Source organism: Melopsittacus undulatus, chromosome 1, assembly GCF_012275295.1.
Source record: "Melopsittacus undulatus isolate bMelUnd1 chromosome 1, bMelUnd1.mat.Z, whole genome shotgun sequence".
In the NCBI taxonomy this organism is placed as follows: Eukaryota; Metazoa; Chordata; class Aves; order Psittaciformes; family Psittaculidae; genus Melopsittacus; species Melopsittacus undulatus.
The window spans coordinates 102,007,072-102,031,412 of record NC_047527.1 but is presented as its reverse complement, the minus strand read 5'-3'; the positions used below and the strand labels follow the sequence as shown (position 1 = coordinate 102,031,412).

The following is a 24,341-nucleotide window of genomic DNA, read 5'->3' as shown; positions in this document are numbered from 1 at the left end:
CTGAGCTGTAATAAGAGCCCTGCATGAAGATCAGGTCCTTTGAGCTGAATGTTGAGCAAAGGTGGGGAGTGCGTCTGTGTGGGTTTACATTTACAGCTCTCAAGGTACACTTTGCTAACTGAGCGCAACCAAAGTTGCCACGCTGCTGGAGACAGAGGCAGTGCCACTGCGGGAAGGAGATCTTGCTATGACCTGGGAGTGTCCTCAGTGCAAAGTGAAGATGTAGGAATACTACCTACTGATGCACACCCACATTTATGCTCCATAATATCTTCATGCATGCACACCTTTTCCCAGATGAAGATTCTTTTCTTTGTCATCAGAATAGCAGGAAAGGAGACAAGGCAGTCGAAGCAGAGTTTGTCCTTGCTGTGCTGAAAAAGCAAGCTCTGGCAGGGCTGTGTCCAGACTGGCTTTGCACTCCTACTCCCAGTTGACCGCAAGAGCATGTCTGGTGCCAGGCTGACCTACCCGTGTTCTGGAGCAGGCTCTGTCCTACTTTGAAGGATGCGAAGCTGTGCCTGTGGTGCAAGCTTTCAGGAGGGTTGGAGGCCCACCTTGGGGCTGCTTGCAGCAGGTGCTCTGAAGACACCTCAACCTGGAAGTCAACAAGAGAGATGAGTATTGACTGCCCAGTCCCATGCCATAACCCAAAGGACATCCATTTTCCCATACCTTGCCCCTCTCTTGGTCTTCTGAGACCTTCCATTCCCAAGTTTTCAGAGTGATGGCTGGGTTTGAGTTTCTTTCCTGAGGTTTTAACTTCACCAGGCTGCTTTGGGTTTAGGTATAGATTGGATTATCTTTGGTCAGTGCCATCTGGCAGGCTTTGTCACTATGGCTGCCACCTTATGTGGTCCAGTGTGTGAAGATGGTCAAATCAGAGGAAGAGTGCAGGCTCATGATTTGATACTCAAAATCAGGGACTTCAAAGAGAGTTGCTCCAGCTGGTCACCCTTCCTTGTTTACAGACAGTAACTTTGCCCTCCAGTATAAAGCCTTCCTAGAACTGCAGATAAGCTGCCCCTTTTTAGGCAGGAAAAAGAATGAGCAAAATGGAAACTGGAAGGTTTTAGCAGCAGGTCTAATCTTATCTGCAGCACTGCTGACAGCAAGCAGATGGAGACACCTCAGAGGAGAAAAGTCTGGGAAGGGTAAGGGGTATGTTCTTGTTTGGACAGTTTCCTGTTATTCCTGTTACTGCTCTTGTAATCATACAGCAAAGCTATTTGTAAACCATTGTGTGGTGATGTCTAGTAGATAAAACTGGGGACCGACAAAGTTAGACGGAGAAATCTCAGATGCTTGAAGTTAAAAAAACCCAAGATAGCAGGGTTGTCACAGGCACAGATGTTGCCTGGGCTGGATACAGGGGTATGACCAGTACCTTCCTGTTTTCCTTATTTTAAACAACTAGAAATTCAGACTGGATGTCACCATGATAGTTCTGTTACCTAGGGCTTTTTTTTTAGAACTGTATTGTCACAGGGCTCTTTGGGGCATAGGCTGTCACTCCAATATCATTTTTAGGCACATAGAAAATACCTAATCCATTTTTTTTCCTATTATACGTTATTTTTTTTAATGTTCCATTTAGGCTCAAGGAAAGAGTTTTTTTCCAAAAACCCTTGAAGCATCTTAAATGTTGTTTTCCAACAAACACGTTATGCCCTGTGTGTACTCTCTGGCTTGCTCTAGCAGAAACATAGGAATGCTGGCATGAAGAACTACACAAAAGCACCTTTAAAAATCTGTTTTTCACCATGACCTGCTAAATCCTGTGTCTAAGCTGCACAGCAGATCCATAAACACACTGCTGCTTTCTATTATCTTAAATGTCGTGTGGAGCTACAATTGGGGTGAATGCTCTCCTGTGAGGAAAAGCTGAGAATGTTGGGCTTGTTCAGCCTGGAGAAAACCCTGGGGAGATTTTAGAGCAGCTTCCAATACTTAAAAGGGGCCTGTAAGAAAGATGGGGAGAGACATTTTAGCAACATCTGTTGCAGTAGGACAAGGGATGATGGTTTTAAACTAAGAGAGGGGAGATTCGGGCTGGGTGTGAGGAAGAAATTCTTTACAATGAGAGTGGTAAAACATTGGCACTGGTTCCCAGAGAGGGTGGGTACACCTGGAGACACTCAGGACCAGGCTCAGTGTGGTTCTGGGCAACCTGATCTAGTTGGAAATGTCCTGCTCTTTGCAGGAGGGTTGGTACTAGATGACTTTTGCAGTTTCCTTCCAACCCAAACTATTCTATGGGTTTTTGGCCTGTGAGGCTTTTACGCATGTGACAACTTTCTCCTTGGACTGAGAAAACAGGGTTCAAGTGGCAGGATTAATAATTTTGGGGTGAAAAAAAAAGTTTCTGTGACGGGGCTGGTAAACAGTTCAATTGGAACCAGTTCACTCCTGAGCATCACTGTGGTGAGAGGGAGGAGAGCCGAAGTGGGAAGAGGGGCTTGTGTTGAAAGAGCAGCAGCCTGTTAGTAACACTGTCTTTAGCTATGGTCAAACATCAGTTCTCATCTAAGTGGGAAGAAGAACAAAAAGGCATGTGCTGCATTCAGTGAAATCTGGTTTTGAAAGTATTTTCTTATACCAGCTGAAATCGCTAGTGCGAGCTCACTTAAGCCAGACTCAATTCCTTTAAAAACTGTCTGGCTTTGTAAGGATGGTTGAAATGCTCTGGTGAAACATCCTTTTGGGCTTTTGGTGGGGAAACAGAATCTTCAAAGCCAGAAGGAAAAGACTAAATAAATTATTTAGATTTAGGGATGCTACAGTGGAGCCCCAGAGAAGCTGGTGTTTTGCTACCTCCTGCTCTCTCTGCTGGAGGCTCAGGGAGATGACGTTTCCTATGACAGCCATGAGTGAGCTCCCACTGCACCAAGGATGACTCACTGGGGGGTGTGTCATTGAATCATGAGCAGAGTAGTCAGGAAAGAAACTTAGGAGTTTTGGATGAGATGTTTCAGTTTCAGGCCAAAAGCTTTACTTAAAAACTACTATTGTTGTTTTGAGGTTTTCCCTGTATTTTGATTTAAAGAATCAGTTTTGGGAGCAATTTACAGAGGTGACCTAAATTACCTGTGCAACTGAGGGTTGCAAATGATAAGTGGCATAAAGTCATGTGATTGTCATCATGTCATGCAAGTCATTTAAAGTAATGAAATTGATATTTTGATCTAATAATTGATTATTAAAAATGCACAGGTTTTGCTCCAGTTCCTCAGACTTCTGACCCAATTATAGGTTATTTTTTGTATGGTTTAAGTATAGTTCAAATGTTTTATGTTTATAGCCTGTTACCAGTGTTCAGCAGAAATTTTTTTCCTTTGTTTTGGGTTCTTGTGAAAGTTAGGAATGCCCTTAAAATGTCATGCGATGAACATACTGTACCATTTTTGTGGGAGAATGAACAATTGTCTCCATTGAATTAAGGCACTGAACTTGCTTGCAGAAGAACAGAAAGGACGTGATCTTGCTCTGTGCTTCTTGAGTTGAGAAGTGAAAACTTTAACTTCTTCATGATAAATGCCTAAAGTCAACAGAAACTCTCAGCAACCTCTATACACACAGCAGGTAGTTGACTGCACTGACAGCTTCCTTCTGGAGCTGGATAGGCAGTTTCTTTAGGATCATTGCTTCACAATCAGACATGTATTTGTTCCTGGAAAACTATTTGCTGATGTGAATGTGTTATGCAAGGCGGCCATCAGCTGTGAAAACAAAACCGTCTGTCTGTGGGTCTCATTAGTCTGTATCAAAATCACTCAACCCATAAAACAAGTCATTTCAAATGCAGAGCCGCCTGTTTCTTCTATTTAATTTTAAATCAGGCCACCACATGTGTTGCTGGGACAGTTTTCATCACATGCATTGTGCTGACAAATATTGACCTTATTCTCCATAGCATATGTTAAATGCAAAGACAGAAGTGTTTAGAGCCTTAGATCCAAATTTAGCGGCGCTGTAATGGCAGAAGTAGGAACTAGCTGCAGAAATAGTTTGAAGGGTCCTGGTTGTGATGTGTGGAAGGAATGTAAATAGAGATCACTCTGTTTACATCAACGCCCCAAGCTGTGATGGGTAGACAGAAAGATTGGGTAAAGACCTTATATTAAAAGGTATTTCCAAACAACTTGTAAAATTACATGTGCATTATATCACTGGTTGTCAGCTGGTGACACACACCAGCAATGAGGGCTGACTGCTGTGCGGCAGATCTCAAGTTAAAACAACATGCTGAGCACGTCAGTGGAGGGGGAGAGAAGAGAATGGATGAGGAATAAGCAGCTGGGACCTGCAGTAATTCACATGCAGGGAGATGAAGGAGCAGTGCGATCAGGTCTAGGAAGGCACAGCGCAGTGGAGCTCATGCTAAAGCCACCCTTGAATCATATTAGAGCACCCCTCGGGGATGAGGGTGATGGATAGCCTTTGGTGTTCCTGCTCCAGGGGAGCTGATGGTGCTCCAGCTTGTGCTGATTACAAAGGTCCTGATCCCAACTGTGTTTGGCCATTAACATCAGCCACCCGTGGTGAAACTGAAATCAACTAAACTGCTTTTTCTGGGGTGAAACCAAAGAGAGAAGCAGCATGCAGTGACAGCTTGCCCCATGTGCTCAGCGTGTTGTGAAATCCACGTAGTCTCTCTGACAGATATCCTGGCTGGCAGGGCAGTCCTGGGGTCAGGCAGCAGCTTTCATCTGTTCTTGACAAGATGCTAAGCCAGCCTGGCTGAACTGCAGCTGGTGAAGGTCTGACCTCTCTGCAGACATGCAATAGTGTGTGCAGGCTATTAACAGCTGAGTACATTTCTCATCTGCATTTCCTGACAGTAAATAGAAGTGACTTAGTGAAACAATTAGAGCGGGGTGGAGTAATTCAACATGACTGAATGCCACATTGTAGAGATCACTTGTTAATAAGAGGCAAATAGGATAAGGAAAGGAAGGGCTCTGAGGAGTATTTCCCCCTGAGTGAAGAAAACAGCTCTCCTCCCCTAATGAGTAACTGTTGTGGTTTAACCCCAGCTGGCAACTGAGCACTACACAGCTGCTCACTCACTCCCCCCTGCTGGCATGGGAGAGAGAATCGGAAGGGTAAAAGTGAGAAAAGTCATAGGTTGAGTTAAAGACAGGTAAATTAGTAATGCAAAAGCTGCATGCTCAACAAAACAGAACAAGGAATTCATTCACCACTTCCCATCATCAGGTGGGTGTTCAGCCATCTCCAGGAGAGCAGGGCTCCATCACACCTAATGATTACTTGGGAGGACACATGCCATCACTCTGAATGTTCCCCCTTCCTTCTTTTCTTCCTTGTCTTTTATTACTGAACTGATGTCATGTGGTGTGGAATATCCCTTGGGTCAGTTGGGGTCAGCTGTCCTGGCTGTGTCCCCTCAGAGCTCCTTGGGCACCCCCAGCCTGCTCCCTGGTGGGGTGAGGAGCAGAAAAGGCAAACACTGCTGCAAGCTGTGTAAGCACTGCTTAGCAGTAACTAAAACACCCATCCCTGTGTTATCAGTGCCCTTTTAGGCGCAAATCTTAAACATTACCACTTAGTAGGTACTGTGAAGAAAATTAACTCTATTCCAGCCAAGGACAGCACAGTAACTCAAGGGCAGCACTTTCCATTGTTCCACCAAGTGTGTCTGTACATTGACCCTCCTCTGCCTCCTTATCAGCAAAGGCACAAGGAAGGAGAAGCAATTTTCAGGCCTTGTCCTTCACATGCTGCTGCAGGAGATGCAGGTTCACTTCCTTGTACTCCCTGTTTTCTATAAGATTCTTGACAAAGTATTTTCTCTCAAAAGGCTGCCAGTCAAACAGGAGGGAGGCAAAGGGTGGTTACTCTCTGCCCCTGTTCCTCCTTTCCCTGTTTTGTTTAGGATTACAGAAGTATTTTACTGTCCTTGCTCCCAGCAGAGTCTGAGGAGCAGTGATGGGAGAAGAGATGGAGAAGCCAGTGGCCAGAGCTCATCTCTCAAAGAAGTGTGCTAATTAGGCACCTTGTCAGGCTTCTCCATGTGTCTCTTCAAGACTTGTAGTTTTGGCTGCCCCATGGCTTGTAGTGCATACATGTGACTTGAATGCATTCCTGAAGCCTAAAAGTTCTGGGATTACAGTTTATAGGGTGATGGGGAGATTGGATTTATGTCTCTTCCTATTGATTCCTTCAGGAATAATTCTCTCACAAATGGCCACCCCCTCTCCACATGCACGCAAGGCTAAGATCCTTGCACGGGGGTGTGTTTGAAGGCACGTCGTGGAGGGTGGTCAGGCCAGCTGACATCCTGCTGGAGGGAGGCAGGCAGCCTTGAAGGAAGAATCTAACTTCTGGGGGATGAGGGAGTTTTGGGTCAGGTGGAGCCGCAGGGGAGGCTCAGCAAGGTTTTGTGAGTCACAGTTTTGGGCTTGGGTACTTGCAGACTCTCTAAGTCTGGTTACCAGCACATCAGTGTGAATCACAGATTTGTTTTCCTTTGAGAGGTGTTCCTCTTCCTTCTGCCCCAGGAGATGAGTTTGCAAGTGTAACTGCAGGCTCCTAGGAAGTTGTGAAGAGAGAAATTCAAATCAAGAGAAACACCCAAAAAATACGTGTTGGTTGCTTGAAAATATCAAGGCTGTTAAAACTGGCTGCCTACATCCTGTGGGCCTGAGTCACACATGCCTGCTAATGCTGTGGGTGCAACAAGAGAAAGACACTGGGCTGAGCATTGGCAAAGGAGGAGCACAAAGGCAGTATCCAGTGATGACAATTGAAAGGAGGATTAAAAAGAAAGTTCTCAGCATCTCCTTGAGACTAGTTCAGACACGAGTAATTCCACTGGCTCCAGGGAATGCTGCTGTATGTCCATGTCAGTGGGGAGCCTTTGGCTGTGGCAGTGGCTGAATGACATCCTCAGCAGCCAGAAGGACTGATCAGGATGTAACCTGTTTGACTTGATGTCTGGAGGCCAGGAAGGACACAAGTTTCCTTGTGCTGTGCTTCATGTTTTGGGCTTTACACAAACCACCGCTTCAGCAGACGTAAATACTGAGAAGTAGATGCAAACTTTCCAGATTCTCTTCTGCTTGTGGTTACCTCCCTGCTGTGGCGTGATGGGGAAGGAACAGGGAGGTTGCAGGGGTATGTGATTGATGGCTGTGTTCTGTAAGTGTTCCTCTGCTGTGAAACATCTCTGTCCCCCACTTATTTCTGATTTCTCTGTGCAGATAGCTCAGCTCAACACACAGTTAGTTTGGGACTGCTAATACAGTACGCTCACTGTCTGGGAGCAGCTGATAATGTACTCATGCTGGGTTAAGATTTTCCAGAAAAGAGATAACATTTGCAGATGGCTTGGGCTGACTCCTTTGGCTTCATCTTTTTTATTGATAGTTGAAAGCAGTACACATGACCAAGCTATGGAAAGCTTTAAGAAGTGTCCTCCCTTACCCTGTTTTTTTAACTGTTCCTGCATTGATAGTTTCTCTCTTTATCTCTTGGGTGACTACAGTAGACACCAATCCTTTTCTTCAGTCTTCCTTGTACCTTTTGTGCACCGAAGAGCTCTGTGCTCTTCGTCATCCTCTTCTCAGAATACCCCAGAGGGATCAAGGCAGCTCTTCCAGACACAGGTTTTCAGTCTTTTTTTCCTCCCACACAGCTCTCTTTTCCAGTGGATTCACTTTGCCAGGTAATGGTTTCCAAAGAATCCATTCTGAATTTCCAATATTTAACATCAGATTTTCTAGTCTTGGAAACCCTAGGTCATTGCCAACCCAAAGTTTAGGGATTGATTGCACAAGCAGACTAGCTAGCCATTCTGAAGGGACAATAACTCCTATGATCCAAGCAGTGGTGAGCAATTGGCAGGTGATGAGGAACAGGATGATCCTTCCACTTGCACTGTTATAACCCGAAGAGACCCAGAGTGGAGAAGAATCATCTACCTGCATGATGCATGTCTACATCTTTGATGCTCAGCCTGGACTTACTTTCTGTTCAAGGGTCCACTGTAGCCATGGATTAAGAGAATGATTTATTTTACCCTAAAGTTTTTTGATTGAGCAGGACAGAATATTTGTGTTCCAAAAGGTTCTTGTGTTTATTTTTTTTTCCATTGGCTATAAAAGGACCCTAAGTAAACTTTTTACACTTTCTGACTGAACTGAATCCATTCGAACATCATAGCATCCTTTACATGAAGGGTGTAGGTCTACCTGAGGCATAATCACAGTCATTTGCCTAGGCTCCTACTTAGTGGGCTAAGAGCAAGGCTGTTTATTAGCAATGCAGCTGCAAGGAAATTGCAGCCCTTTTCTTTTAAGGTTGATTTTAGTACTCAAACCCATAAACTTTCACTCTACAGTAAATTGACCAGATAACATAATTCCACAGCAGCCCATCCCAACCCAACCTTTTCCTCCCTTCCAGCTGATCAACTGTTGACCTTTACAAAGTGATAATAAAAGACCACACAGAGATAATTGCTCATGATTGTCAGCGAGGAGCTTTGCCAGCTCCTTGAAGATCCTCACGGTATGTTCTTGTATAGGAACCAAACCAGCAAAGTGTGGTGAAAGATGTTTGGCCACCCCAGCAAGTGGTAAGAATTTAAAGCAAATGTCAGGTGTCGGTTTTGGAAAGTTACTGAGTTTTGAAGACTGAAGTTTTGGGTGGTCGTGTTCCCACCTCAGCAGCTGAGCATTATCATGACTGCCCTGGGAAAAGAGGGAAGATTTCAAACTCTAAAGAGCAGCTGATAAATATCGGATGATAGCAGGGAAGCCATGCTGAAAATGTGCAGGGTCACTATATTGAGTTGTGCTTTTCTGCAGTGTTGACTTTGAATGAACTGGGTGTTTTAATGGTGAAATTGCACCTGTTTAAATAAATGAGTGGGTAAAATGGATGTTTAAAAGCAAGTTTCTCCTGTTCAGCTAACAGTGGGGATATTTTATAGTCATGTGCCACTTTTCAACGATATAAACACAAATAAAAATTATCTCACACATCTGTGACAAAGGAAATAATTTTTATTTGTAATTTGTAGTTTTTACCTGTAATTTATAACAATTTATAGTAATTTATAAATATAGAGAAGTTAAGCTTTTTTTCTTTTTTATTTCCTCGAAATTTTATGATCCTATCTGTTTATTTTTGCTTGCTTGTTTTATAAGGTGGCTGAATATCTCTCAGCTGTATTGTCTTTTCTGTGTGTGCCCTGAAATGGTATTGGTAGATGTTTGCAAAATGTTAACTAGAGAAAATGCAATGAGGCTTTTTCACTTATGGGCTCCAGCACTGTTGGCAAACATATTTGCCATTATTGTGTGTAGGTGTCATCTCTACTTCAGTCTTAAGTTTCTCAGCAGTCAAATGTGATTAAGCAGTTTCTGGCTTCTCCTCTCATTCCTTTGCAGATGTATTAAGTGACCCATGAAAGACAAAAAGAGGCTGTGCATGCTGCTGGGGACTTGCCCAATTTTAGCACAGTTTGAGGGCAGCTGCATGCTCTCAGGAGCAATGTAGGCATCTCTCCATTACTTACACTTGTTTAATAATGTAGTCTCTCGAATGCACTGCTCTTTCTGGATTGCCTTATGGTGCGACTTCAGGGCTCATTTCCACTAGCTGAGGTGCAGAGGTAGAAATGGGAAAGGATGGGCCTGAAAGGAGTGTTTTACTTTCTTGCAACGAAAAGGATCAAGTCTACCCTTGAAAGGGGTGAGGGTGAAGTATGGGTGATACCAGACTTCTCTGAAGTTGGTCTTTGCCTCCCTAATTCGCACTTGTGTGACTGAGAAGAATATATGGGATTTTAAATTTTGCCTTCTCACTTTTTGCAAACTAAGGAATGACTGGTTTAGTCCCTGTCCTCCTTTTACTGAAGTCACTTCTCATTTTCCCGTGAGGTGATGTTTACAGGGAGGCACATCTCCACTCTCCTCACCCTCAGATAGGGGCAGAGATCAAGTCAGGAATGCTCCAAAGACAGGGACTAAGCTCTTAGCAGTGATTTATATCTCATAAACATGATATCACAGTATGGCATCTAGTATATATCCTGCGTCTTTGTTAAATAAAGAAGTCTTCTTTAGGGAAGAAAGGTTGTTCTTTTTAAAAATCTCTTGCTTTTTCTGCTCCTTTTGATTTGAGCTTTATTTAGTGACCAAAATTTGGGGAAGGGGGAAGAGGGAAAGGTATCCTCCAGAGATTGCAAGAAACAGAGAATATCCCTCACCAAGTACAGATAAGCCTGACTGAACCCCTGCTGACAGCAGGCTCTGCTTTCTTTCCACAGTCTCCATTGAAGATATTCGGGATGTGAGGGCAGGCCATAAAACAGAAGGTATGGAAAAATACGCCAAGGATGTCCCAGAGTATCGCTGCTTTTCCATCATTTTCAAAGACCAGCGGAAAAACCTAGACCTCATTGCAAGTTCAGAGGACGATGCCAACCATTGGATCTCCGGCCTTGCGAAAATCATAGCCCACAGCAACAACATGAACCAGAAAGAGAAACTCCAACAGTATCCTTTGCGTTATAAAGTGGTTAATCACAGACAAAGATGCACTTGTCTTTCTCTGTGGGTGGAGATAGTAGACTAACGCCCTTTTTTTCGTGTTAACCCTGGGCAATGAGTTATCTCTCGCACTGATTTTGCACTCAGGCAAACTCTCTGGTTTCCAATGCTTTTTCCCCCTGTTTTACAGTGATACCAGCAAGAGTGAATTCAGGCTTAACATATCCCTTGAAACAAAGAATTGCCTCTTTCAGGGAGCTCCAGATAAAACAGTCATTATTTTTTTTGTGTTTCCCAGGGGTCTGTTTCATTTGCATTGCAGTAAACTCCAGGACAGGCACTTCTTGGCAAGGCATGAAAAGACCGCACTGTCTATCATGTTTCTCAGCAATACAAGGCGAGGGAACTGATTCTTCTCTTCTGACTGCCAAATTTACTGTGGGGTAGCTCCACTGACTTTGGTGAAATTACTCCTTCTTTGCCTCAGCATGGGAGGCAGTTTTGCCCCCAAAGAATCTGTGAATGCTCTAGTGACAGTCCAGACGTCAGAAAGGAAAGTTAGCAGAGCGGGAAACGAGGGTGAGTTAGTTGTGAAACGGAGTGTGAGTTGATTATTGGGTGAAGCCCTGCCTCTGATGATTTCACAGGGAATTTTCCCTGGGGCTGCATTTCACTCACTAAGTTGCTTTGCAGCCGCAGCTCTCACATCCATAAAAAGAGAGAATATCTGTGGGTGCAGTTTTTGATGGATTTTCTCCAGTGCCTGTAGTTCTGAGGCACTAACCATGACATGAACCTGCTGGCTGATTTCACCCTCATTTGACAGAGTTGCATCAATCATAAAATCCTTTAAGCTTTGTGAAGATAGGCATCCAGCTATCAGAGTGAAAACCAGATAGTGCTCTCAGACAGAGAAAGCTGCATGAGTTTCATGCCTTGTCCATCTCCAAATCTGTGGAGAGGAGAAGCAAAATCCTCAGCTGGGGAAAGTCACAAAACAGGAGTCTGAGCATAATCAGGCAGCAGGGAGCCTTGCTTGCAGTCAAGGCTTCACTCCATGTGGGTTCCCTGCTGGGTAATGATGTACTGCTGCTGAAGGAGGTGGCACATGAATGCTGAGCTTCCATAAGGCTTTTCTATTCTGTGGATTCTCTGAAGTCTAATAAGCACTTGCACAACCTTTGCACTTGCACAACTTTCCACAACTAATAGTGCTGTTCATTTAAAGGAATCAGACTCCAGTAGTTCTGATGTGCTGTGTTTATCTCCTGCACTATGAGTGTCTTTTTGGATGTTTTTTCAAGCTCTAGGCTGTAAAGTCATTCCTCAGTGGTATTACCATTTGTGTGTCCATAGTGATAGGGAGCAGTCCCTAGACAAGTTGGAAATGTGGTACCCTGGCAGTTCTCCTTTTAGATGTGAAGCCTTCCTCTACTCCTCAATGTGTGGGGAAAATCTGGGCTACAAAAAGTTGTCCCTGGAGTGTGTCAGATTGAATATATTGCTGAAAAACTTCCCCATAAGAAACGACAAGATTGCTAAAGGGGGAAAAATAACAATGACATTTGCAAGGGAAGAAGGCTGTAAATTTCCAGCATGGAAAAGTGCCTCTCTGTCTTTGGAAAGCAGAATAGAAGCTAAATAGGGTGGGTAGGCAAGCCGTATTTCTGGAAGAGTAATTACCGTGCAGTGCTGGCTTCCAATCTGGGATTGTCTCAGGCCATTTAACGTAACCTGGAATTACAGAACAGCATGATTTCTCATTTGAAATTTGATGATGTTTAATTAAAGCCTGGGATTTTAAATTTAGTCTGTCTTCACGGGGTTTGCTTGGCAGTGTGGGCTCACTCAGATCTTCCTTAAACCTCACAAGCGTTCTCCGCATCTGTGAGCACAGACGGGGACAAGGCAGTGCATGAGGAGAAGTGTTGGGTCCCCTGCCTGTCCCCCGTGACTGGAGAGCTGCCTTTCAGTGTATCTCATCCAGCCTCCAAAACCTTGCCAAGCAAGTAAAGAATGTGCAAGGTTTTCAAAACAAATATGAAAACAAAAACCTTTCTAGTTTCAGATGGGTTTTGTCCTGTTTATGATATGACGGAGTTGCCTGTGGTAGCAAGGGGCTCGATTTAGTGTCTTATGTGTCCTTCCCAGCCCCACATGCTTGATGAGTACTTCTGATGTTTTCAAGCATACAGTGCCGTTTCACTAAGCCTCAGATTCAACCCTGCAACAACCTGGCAGAGGTTATTTAACTAATATTCCAGGTATGTGTGCAGGGAAGACTTTAGACCAGAAAATACAGGGGACTTTTCATTTTAGCAGTGTGGCACCGTCTGCTTCAATTCTGGGATTTAAATATGAGCTTTTCTTCTGGTTGGAAAACACTTACCAGAAGTTTTGCAGCATTTCTCTTCTGAGCACATTCATGGGATATCTGCCAGATAGTTTCAGTCATCCCTCTTTGGTTTCTAATAGAAAGCTGGTAGCCTTGGAGCTGGCAGATCCTTTAAAAACAAGAGGCAGGAAGCAGGATGTATACAGCTTTTTCCAAGTCCACCCAGGAGGCCCAAATGGGTGCGTAAGGTGAAAGGAGACCAACAAGCAGGGCTGCAAAATGGTGTTTGTAACAGCTGAGAATTTCAACTGAAGTGTGTAGGTCATCCAGCTCCTCTAAATCCTCTCAAACCTGAGGGCTTCAGGTGCTTGGGGCGTTTGAGTGTTCTGAGGACTAAACTCTGCTGTTTGCTGCAGCAACAGGCTGAGGCCTCAGGTGTCCTCAGTCTCCTTTTTCTCTCTTTGCTGCTTGCCCTTCCAGCGAAAGGGCCCACTGTGTGCCTGTGCTTTTTGTGGGCTCTCTGATTTCCCTCCTACTGGAATGGATAGAGCAGGAAAAGCATCCTCCATTCACAGGCAGGACCCTGGCATACACTTTTTTAAGCTGCCCACATACTGCTTTCCAGGGCTGACTTTGGATATGTGCATGACCTCTGGGTGCTCATCCTCCGTGGAAATGACTGCAGACTTCTAAAATGGTGGGGGGTTTTGCAGTGGTTACAGCCAAAAGAGTAATTTCTACACACAGTGCTATCCAGCCCTGCTGCTCACCTGGTCGTGACAGACTGGATTTCCTATTGGCTCACTAGAGTTGCACATTACTCCTGCCTGTTCTTTTTAAGGAGGGCTGTGAAGGGAAGCTGAGGCATACGGATCAGGTATGAATGGATGGCATTGCTGTTGGCACCATGTTGACATGCTGAGCAGACCCTCTCTGGAGCACAGGTGGTGGAGGGGAATGGGTTTCTACCGTGGCATGGATGGTACTGTGTTCCCAGCAGAGCATCCTCTGTGCATGGGAGCTTCATGACTCAAACTTGGTTTCCTGGGAAGAATCAGACCCAGGTTCAGGGCCCTGGAGAGAGCTGGGGAATGTAACCTCTCTTTATTTTGGTTTCTGTGTCTAAAGAAGAGGCTTAGATGGAAGCAGTGTGAGGTCATTGCTTAGCACCTGCCAAGATTTTTATAGACAGAAAGTTCAACCTTCCATGAGACAAACAATACTTAGTAACAGTTTACACTTATCTCCATAGTTCAGAAACACTTGAATGCAGTAGTAACTGTGGTGAATGCTTTGTTCCAGGGTTATGTCTACAGACCCTAAGGCTGTCAGTTAATGCCCTTTTTGGGGGTTATTTTGAAAGGCCCAGTTACAATGTTATGGTACTAAATGCCTCGGCTGGCATTTGCTAATCCTGAGGCTTACTCTGCTTAATATACAGGTTGGGCATTTTTAAAGGAGTTTTTTTTAGAATGAATTTGAAGCAATGCTTCCCGTGCAAGACACAGAAGGTTATATTTGTGGGGATCAAATTGTTACTTTCATAATTTTTCTATTGGAAAATAGGGTATTTTTCTGGATGCTTTTCTTATTTGACAGTAAAGCAAATTAGAGTCAGTTCCATGATGCAAAAGAGAGTTTTTTGTTATTTAAAAAAGCAAGGTACCTCAACTGTCTAACAATTATTTTCCTGCGAGACTGAACGAACATGGGAAATCCAATTCAGATTATCTGACATCACATTAAATAGCTCATTTTTTGTAGTAATTACTCCAGACCCATAGATATACTAAAGTTATTATAAACTAATCTCTTATGAACTACTATTACAGTATGATACAGTATTAGATCACATACATTTCATGAAGGGTAGCCAAGACCCACAAAGTTTGGTTTGATTCTGCTTACAACAGAGTTCTTAAGACACAGGCAGAAATCCCTGAAAAAATACTGAAGCTGAAGGTGAGTCCAGAAATTTATATTAATGCTTCTTTTTAGAAAATCTCTGTTCTTTGTTCACTTTGATATGTTGAATACTGATCAAATCTGTAGCAATGAGTTTACCAAGTTCCATTTGAGAGCTCTTTTCATCTTTCCTCTATCCCCTTTAAACTGTCTGGAGCAGAATGTACTTTCTGTCATAAAAGAGAAATCAGACTGTTCTGGCTGTGGCCAGAAACTCCTACAGGGTAAAGAAAGCTGATCCAGCCTTTGGCCAGATGGTGAAAAACTTCTCCTGGGTCACAGTTGCTTGTATTACAGTGCATTTTGCTTCTGCCAAAGCACCATTTTACTCTTTCAGAGAAGAAGGTGAGATGATGTAAGCTGTTCAGTGGTAGCATGCTGATTTGCAGTAGCTGGAGAGGTGGTTCAGAGGCTTTAAAAGAGGATTTTCCCCCTGCTGTGGGCAGCAGAAGGGTGGTATTTAGGCTAGGCAGTGACCTGGAAAGATTTCCTTACATCATCCTGCAGCTGGATTCATACCTGCTTGCGAAAAGCTGATAAAAACAAAGACAACAAGATGAGCTTGAAAGAGCTCAAGAATTTCCTGAAAGAAGTGAACATTGAAGTTGATGACTATCATGCCAAGAAGATTTTCCAGGTAATGAGAGCAAGCAGATAAAGTATTTACTTTTGGCTGAAACCAAGGTCTCCCACAGCTTTCACCTTTCATTGGAAACCTAAGCTAAAGTGAGCTCCTAGCATCTTTTCTTGTACCAAGGAAGAACTCGATTTTTGGTGCTCAGCTGATTCCCACTAAGATCTAACTTAGGCCAGCACAATGTTTTTCATTAAGGTGTGCTAAGGTCTTTCTCTACTGTTGATTCTGAGGATTTAGAGATGAGATGCAAACATGGATAATGTGAAACAAAGGGAAAAACAAAGTTCTAGTGCTCATTGAGTCCTGGGTGTTTCAGTAGTTCTGCATATCACAACCACATGTCAATGCTGAAGTCTGGCTAAAATTGGTTTAGTTACAATTATGAATCTAGATCCTCATGTTCTCAGAGGAGGAGGGTGCCAAGTGGCAGTATAAGTAAAAAGAAAGTGCAAATTAAGACAAAAAAACCCAAGACCAGATGCATGATAGATATGTAACATTGCTCCCAAGCCTGCACCAGCCTAGTTTATTTAATACCCCAAGGCATATTTAATCTGGTCAGGGACATACAATTCTAAGTTCTCAAGATTTGGCTTGCTGGGTGAGCCAATCAGAATAAAAGAAAGGGCTGAAAATTTCTCAGTTGTTAAGCTTTTGGTTTCTCTCTGAAGAAGCCTTCCTGCTGAGGTGAGATAAAACATCTGGATGATTTCCAGACTTCTGTCCTGTCTGAAGCAGGATTTGAATTCAGGGGTGTGCAGTTTTAGAAATGCTTTTTCTGATCACTGTTAAGCATGTGGGTGGGTTTGGGCACTGAACAGTAATTCTCCTGCTTCTTCCTATAAGAGGATAGAAGGGAAGATTGGCAAGATCTCACTAGGACCTTCCCCCAAGGAGGTACAAGTTTCCTGATTGTTGCTTTATGAGGTCTCTCTCTCTGGTAACTGCAAGAATTGGGGAAGGTCATCAACAGATCTTGAAGAATTTCAGCCTGCAAAATCTTGCAGATGTCCTGCCTGCTCTGGCTGGCATATCCCATGCTTGATTCCCTGCTCAGGAAGACCCTGGAAGAATAGCTGTAAGGCTAGGATTCCTCTGATTGAATTAAATGTCTGCAATGCAGACTTCTACATTGGAAATAGTCACTAACACTTACACATCCTTTGCAGTCTGTGTAGGTCAACCCAGTAATGGAGACCAGGGTGTGATTTACCTCATCCTGAAGGATACATCTCACATATGTCAGATGAGTCACTCCCTACATGTTCAAACATTGAAAATCTGAACAGAATACCCTTTTTCTTTCTAGAGGTGCAGTCTCCTCTTCATTCAGTGAACATCCCTTGCTATTGCAATAGCTACAAGACAGCTCTAGGAGTGGAAACTTGAAGAAGTTCAATCCTCCTTTTGCTTAAGGTCTCCGAGTAATTACTAAACCTTGATTCAAGCCATCTAAATGCAGACAGCCAGTTCAAGTAGCCTCATTAGACATGTATAGGTTTCCTGTATAGCTGCTGGAAAGAGGGTCTTCGAAGGTTAATTCAGATATCTTGTGGGCTAAAGTGCCTTCAGGAAAAGTCTGTCTTACTGCTAAAGCAGTTTCATTTTCAGTTTACATACTGCCTAAAGGTAGATGGACTGAGAGACATTGCAGCATAATAAAAGGTGATCTTTTCTGTCTCCATGAGTTTTTCTTCATGTAGTCACAGGAAGGAAAGCTTGATGAAGGGTCCAAGAAAGAGCTACAGGACATGCTCTCACATTATTCTTGCTTTTCATCACCTAACTCTCTGTCCACATCTAGGTTTTAGATACACCTGAGTAAGACATATGCAATGCAACCAGAAACTGTGCAAAACTTCTCTGATAGTACACTTCATTTCAACCTGACTGTTCACTCTGGTGTATCAGAAAGGTTCTGACTTTTCCTGTCAGGGCAAGGTTAATTCAGGAATCGTGGTTGCAATCCATACAAGTGAGGTAAGCCACACTATTTTGGGTTGAGATTATTTTTCTCATTTGGAGCTCTTGTAGCCCAGGCAAGGACCTCACTTTAATACTGGGCATCTGATCTGTCCTGGAATATGACTGATGCCAATATATTGTCCTATATTCATCAGAGCCTTTAATGGCCACTGATGAACAAACTTCCCAAGGCACATCCCTTATAATGCCAATTTTGTAGAAGTAATATCATGTAATTTTCCCTGTTGTGTCTTAAAGAAAGGAATGTCTGTCATTCATGGCATCCCTGCAGTCTCCAGCAATTCATGATATCTGCTTAAGCCACATAACAGGATTATAGACAAGGAAAAGACAGCTCCTGTACTGCTGAAACCTAATTTGAAGGTGTCTGTAGTACTGAGCATTTCACAGATTCTCCCATCCCTGAGATGAGCCCATAACTTCTATCCAACAGATCCTGAAGTCAGGGCAAGTTGAACTTTTTGCTGTCAGTTCTGTCTGTGAAACACTGCATCATGATCATTTTGTTTGGTTTTATATGTGCACCATAAACAGACAGTGAAGGACTCCAGTGGGGGATTTACAAGGGATGAAATTCCCTCACTATCATCTTGCTTGGGGCACTGCCAAAGCCACTATGGCCATCACTGAGATCATTAGCAGAGTTAGCTTGAGATTAGTATGATGGCTTGTTAAACTGAGACAAGCATTTTGGTCATAAAACCTAAGACAATAGCTCTACACATGTCATAAGAGATCAAAGGTGGAAAACAGTTTAATTCCTCTGGTCTGCCAAGTTACCATCTATCAGCTAAGTCATAGTAACTGATAGCAACTTGTCCATAGCAAGGGTGAAATGAAATGCACCAATATCACCCCTGAGTGGGTTGGAGCACCCTTCTGAGTTCAGGCCTGAAGAAGAGTAGTTTTTAGGGCAAAGACTAAGTAAAGCAAGCCATGTCCTGCAGGGATTTTGGCATCCAGGCAAAAAATGATGTTTTTCTGATGTACCAAAATGTAAGATGTGAGTGGGTTGTATTAGATTAGGATACCACTTAAGGATATGATTGCTTGCTTTAGACACTGAGAGAGAGGGAATCATTGTAATAACAAGGCATCAACTAGAAGTGGATTGACTGCTGAAATTTGCAGGGGAAAACACTTGGAAGCTGTATAACGCTCCCTGATGTAAGTGGGGATCTTCCTCTGAGATAGGCTCTTGCTTTCCATTGCAGCTTGTTTTTTCTCAGCCAATATTGAATGCAGGGGTATAGATCCCAGAGATGACTGAAAAATAGTTGTTTACCTTTCTGTGAAGGATTCTGCTAGGAACAAACTACAGAATTAATATCAGGATTTGCCACAGAAAAAAAAAATACATAATTTCTGATGAAAAATTGAACCTGGGAATATTTTAAATGAACTGGAAATATTTGTTGTTGGAAAAGTTGCTATCCTTTATGGAGATGCTAATTTGCATATGTGAAATACATAACCTCTCATGGCCAGTCAAGTCCTTGACAGTAGCACTCTGTCAGAACTCTTATCTGGTGGAGAAGTTCAAACCTCAGAGAAAGAATTTGAATCGCAGCTCCTTGAGAAGATGATATCTGATTTGGAATTCTGTGGAGATTTTGTTACTTCATGTGTTTTGGATGAGAATGGAAAATTTCCATGGAAAGAGGGATTTTTTCATACCTGAACCTGCACGTGTTTAGCAGTATTTTTAAGTTGGTTCAGATGCCATCTTTGCAACCAACCCTGCTACTAGCTTTGGCAGTCTCTCTAGGCCTGAGCTCAGACCCACTAAGGTCAAGGGGAAAGCTCAATTTACTTTACTTACTGGATTTTAGTCCGCAGTCCCTATCAGTAGTTTCAGATGCATTGAGTTAATTGTTTCCATGTATTGCTCCATCTCATGAGATCAAGAGTCACATTTCTCTTGAGTTCTGATTTGTACTTACACTGTCTTGAGCTGTCCTAACTTATGGTTTGCACTGTGTACAGTGCAGTAGAGCTTGAGGTCATGAGCCATGCCTGATGCTTTTCAGCACACTGTTAATATAAGTAATAATGATAATTGTAACTGTTATATGACTGTTGGCCTTGTCAATGAGAACCATTGTCAACGACCAACTGCTTCTCATTCACTGGCCAGTAACTGTTTCCAATTATTTTGTGTTCTGCGTTGTGTAGCCCTGGTGCAGATTACGGCTGGCATATGCCAGAAGGAAAGAAGGTTTTCACTCCTTCTCCCCTCTACGTTTACAGCACTGTGACAAGTCCAAAACAGAGGCTCTGGAGGATGATGAGATAGAGGAATTTTACAAGATACTGACAGAGAGGAAAGAAATAGACAAGATATTCCAAAAGTACTCAGATGCAGAAGGGTTCATGTCCTGCCAGAACCTTGTGAGGTTCCTCTATGAGACACAGCAAGAAGAAGATGCTGTTGTTGCTGCCCCTGCCTTAATTCAGAGATACGAGCCTAATGAAAGAGGTAGGTTGGAAACCCTATCTGGTTTGGTTCAAAATCTTGCTATTGTGATGAAATACGAATTGTTTTGCTGCTGTTTTCCTCTGCAGCCATGTGTGGCATTTCTTCTCACAGCTGCTTCTAAAACACCAGTCTTCTAGAGGAACATTAGCAACTGTAAGAGAGGAGGGCACAAAAGAGCCTGGGAAATACTTCTCTTCAGTTTTGACTTGGATACACTGAGCAGCTGGAGAGGAGTTGGTATAGAATTGGGTGGGAGATGATGAAATTCCTGAGGGAAAGGCTCTGATGGTTTATTCAAATGCCAAGACCTTGTGTGGCTTTGCAAGGTTAAGAATATAGCAGTATTTCTGTTCTCAAGAGGCAGGAATGGAGGCAGATGTTTTTGAATGTGGACACCTGAAAAGCCATTGGGTGATATCTGAGTAAAGGGCCAAGAAGGTGACAGCTGTTTAGGAGAGTAATCACAGAAATGTCTTCTGATCAGAAACTAAGTGAGTCACCAGTCTGGAGTACCTTGGAGGACATGTTTAATAAATTAACACAGGATCATAGGTTTTACACTGTCTGGATATACCTTCAGGAGAGGCACAGTGCTTTGCAGATGTCAGACCTGGGGATTAGACTGAGATCTAGCTCAGTCCTTCAAGATGAGAAGATCTCCATTTCTCCACAAGGTTGGGTAATTTTGCATTTACTCTTTGCAAACCATGTATTTGTCAGATCTAGACACGATTTATCTGGCTACATTTAGACATCTGACAACTTCTCTATTGGCATGGAGGAAGCTTGAAGTGCTTAAATGGAGTTTTTTATACTGTAGGTCTCTAGAGAGGTGAGGTAAGGGCTGTCTTTGACGCTTTAAAGGTGTTATCAAGGACAGTAAATGTCATAAAAAGCCATGATTGTAAAGGAGTTTTAAAAGCGTGTTCAGGCACTTGAAGCTGTCATCACTGTCTGAACAGCATCAATATCTTTACTATTAGCTGAATACCTAGGAAGCACATTTTGCCTTTGAGATTCTCTGGAGAGCAGCAGGCATCTTGGTGAGGATTGCAGCACCACTGGGTGGTATTGGATTTTCAGTAGGGGTTTCTCTCTATTTATCTCCAGCCAAGAGGGGTAATGCCATGACCAAAGATGGTTTTCTGATGTACCTGCTGTCCGATGATGGGAATATATTCAACTCCTCACACCGTAAAGTTTACCAGGACATGACTCAACCTCTCAGTCACTACTTGGTGTCATCCTCACACAATACCTATCTCATGGAAGACCAGCTCACAGGTCCAAGCAGCACAGAAGCCTACATCAGGTAAAGATTGTGTATTTGTGTGTGTGTATTTATGTGTGTGTGAGTACTTGACCCCTCTCTCATAGAAGACATAGAGTGTGTCTATATTGCTAGGTGCAAGAGGACTGAGAAGCTATTACCTTGAGACCAGGTAATGTGGGTTGTCCCATGTTCATATCAGGGTAAGCTGTTTCTAAGCCAGGTTGTCTATGCCCTGCTTTTCAAAGCACTTTGACCAGGGTCTCTGCTGGGCCCCGTGTGGTGTCTACCTGACTGTTAGATGTATAATTACTACATTTAGGTGTAGTTTAAAATATCTACAATCATGTGGGAACCACCTTGCATTACTTCCGCTATGTCCTGTATTTTTATCAGGTGAGACAGTGTTTCCTTATAAGCAAGGCAATGACTGTAGTTCTGACTTCAGTGCTTATCTGATTCTCAGAGAACAATGGGTGTCTAGAGTCACAAGCTCAAAAGAGAAGGGAGTAGAATATGTCACAAGTTGCCTTTCAGTAGCTGCTTGAATTCCTCTTACAGGATCTTAAAATTTCAAAATTATATTTTGCTTGAAAAAAAAACCCCAAAAAACCCCATGATTCTGGCACAGGTTGCTCAGAGAAGCTGTGGCTGCCCCATCCCTGGCAGTGTCTAAGGCCAGGCTGGATGGGGCTTTGAGCAACCTGGTCTAGTAGAAGGCGTCAGTTTCAGTGGCAGGGGGTTGGAACTTGAGGAACTTTGAGAGCCATTGCAACCCAAATTGTTCTATGATTCTTACTGCTGTAAGTTAAAGGGAGTTGTGTTTTCAGAGACATACAGGGAATAACTGTAAAAAAGACAGGATCACCTCTTAGACAGGCAAGTCTGTACAACGGGAGCCTACACTGGAAAGTAAATTAAAATGAAAGTATGGGTATGTAGAGGCAGAAGTTTCAAGTGGAAATTCAGTCTGTAGACTCAGTTTGGGAAACCGGCCCTCAGCAGTCTCCCCAGCTGTGATGGAGTTCACATAGCTCCCTCCTTGACAGCTCTGAGGATTCATCTCTCATGTCTTATTAGACCTAGATGAAGAAGTCACATCATCCAGGCTTCTTGACCTGGCTTCTAAGGCTGAATGTCTTACTGTCTTTCTTCCAATGCAGGCACTCTTGATTATCTTTTCTTCACCATCTTTGGGAAAAGTCTTGGAGCACAGTCATGAGTGACCTTTCTCATCTGGCACTCACTATGTCTTCTTTGGATAATTCTTACCTTGAACTTACATTACCTCCTTTTTCAGATCCTACTATGCTTTCCTTGCTCAACCTTGAGCTCTCTTTGCAGACTGTGAGCCCTCCTGGTCCCATCCTTTTGCCATCTGTTTTCCTGTTTTTCCAAGTTCCTCTTTTCTTCCTTGCTTCCTAAACTTCCTGTCAGCCTTCCCAGGCAATGCCTGTGCCTGATGCACCCTCATGAGATGGAGCAAAAGGTTTAGAACCCAACCAGGTCCCTTCTTTGTTTCCAGAGCCCTCACCAAAGGCTGCCGCTGTGTGGAACTGGATTGCTGGGATGGCCCTAACTCAGAGCCTGTCATTTATCATGGCTACACTCTCACCTCCAAGATCCTCTTCAGCGATGTCATTAAGGCCATCAAGAACTATGCTTTCAAAGTAAGGATGAGGCACCACCTAAGATTTCTCATATTGCACAGTCCAAGACTGGTAGTGGGTCTCTGGCCTCCCAACAAAGAACATAAGCCATGAAGACTTTACCTTAGCTTTTCTCATGGGTACGAGATGTGTCCTTCTGCATGGGCATTCATCTTCTGCTTTCTGCAGAGGTCCATTTTGGGGAGTTGCAGAGCACTATATCCAAGGATGAGTTTGACTCTATACCAGCACAGCTGCATCCTGGACCTCAGTGCAAAGAAAATAATGCCCAATATCTTGAACATCCTTGGTGGGAAATGCAAACAAACCCATGACTTATGTGGTTTTGGTGTCTCAGGGTCTGCTGTTAGTTTAGAGGAACCCGTGTGCATGTGTTTTGGAGGACTGATGCGAAAGTCTGCTTCTATTCTTCTTTGAAAGGAATGAGCAAGTCTGGAATCTTGTATAGCAGTTCTGGGCCAGCAGCCTTTAAAAAAGCCTTGGGTCTCTCCAGACTCACTGGTCTTTCTGCTGTTTTCCTTGAGTGCACTTGTTACCAGTATCAGTTTTCCTTTGGGGCTATAAAGCAGTGACAATGCCAATACCTTCAGTGCACAAAATGACCAGGAGGGACCATGGGGATCCAGATCAGGCCTATTCACAAATGGGAAGAGGATTCATGTCACCTGAGGATTTGAGAAACCCCAGTGATTTCAAACCCTCCCTTCCCAGTCCTTCCTCTGAGGTAGGAAGGTGCTCAGACCCACAGCGCAAGTGGAGAATGGAGGCACGGGGAGCCTCATTAAACTGCCCCAGCAAGTCTGTGGGAGGCATCCTGACCCAGCCTGGTGCCTTGTCATTAGGTCATCATCTCCAGAAGGTATCAGCAGTAGCTACTGCACAGTTAAATTTGCTCATTTTTGACAAATGCTCATTTTAATAGAATGCTAGACCCATTCATTTGCAGAGAAAACAGCACTGGGGTTTGTATCAATTGCTGTAGACTGGTGAAATTGCAGAGTTCACTGATGATGTATGTTGTTATTTTATTGTAGACCTCACCATACCCTGTCATCATCTCCCTGGAGAACCACTGCAGTGTCGACCAGCAGAAGGTGATGGCTCAGCACATGACAACAATTCTGCAGGACATGCTCTTGGTTGCCCCAGTCGATGGAAACAAATCCCAGTTCCCCTCCCCAGAGGTAAACAAGGAAACTCTAGCACTTTCTGCCTTCTGAGGGTGGAACAAGAGAGAGGTCTGTCTTCTTGCTAGGTGCCAGGTACTGGGCAGTATGCCTGAGGACTGGTGGGAACTGCATTTGCTGAGGAACAGGGATTGTCTGTGGGCAACTGTGGAATAAGGAATATCTAGAAGTAGCCTGTGCACATCAACCACAAAATGCCTGGTTGCTCCTTATTTGTTGTCTAAGGTCTCAGAGAAGATATTCCTGCAGCGCTGAGGACATTCCTGGTTCCTTTGCTAAGAACATCCTTCAT

General features: G+C 43.5%; 1 protein-coding gene across 5 annotated transcripts in view; it reads left to right on the top strand.

Annotated features, from left to right (window-relative positions):
• Positions 1–24,341, top strand: part of PLCD1 (phospholipase C delta 1) — a 56,502-nt gene that overhangs the window by 15,941 nt on the left and 16,220 nt on the right. For 2 of the 5 annotated variants that reach the window (XM_031049780.2, XM_031049779.2), the window contains exons 3-8: positions 10,298–10,526; positions 15,328–15,457; positions 19,619–19,922; positions 21,033–21,234; positions 22,718–22,862; positions 23,897–24,046. In XM_031049780.2, the coding sequence (XP_030905640.1) occupies positions 10,298–10,526; positions 15,328–15,457; positions 19,619–19,922; positions 21,033–21,234; positions 22,718–22,862; positions 23,897–24,046 (1,160 nt within the window). Of the gene's footprint in view, positions 1–10,277; positions 10,527–15,327; positions 15,458–19,618; positions 19,923–21,032; positions 21,235–22,717; positions 22,863–23,896; positions 24,047–24,341 lie in introns of all 5 variants that reach the window. The other 3 variants (XM_031049781.2, XM_031049782.2, XM_005150020.3) reach the window with 2 other exon arrangements.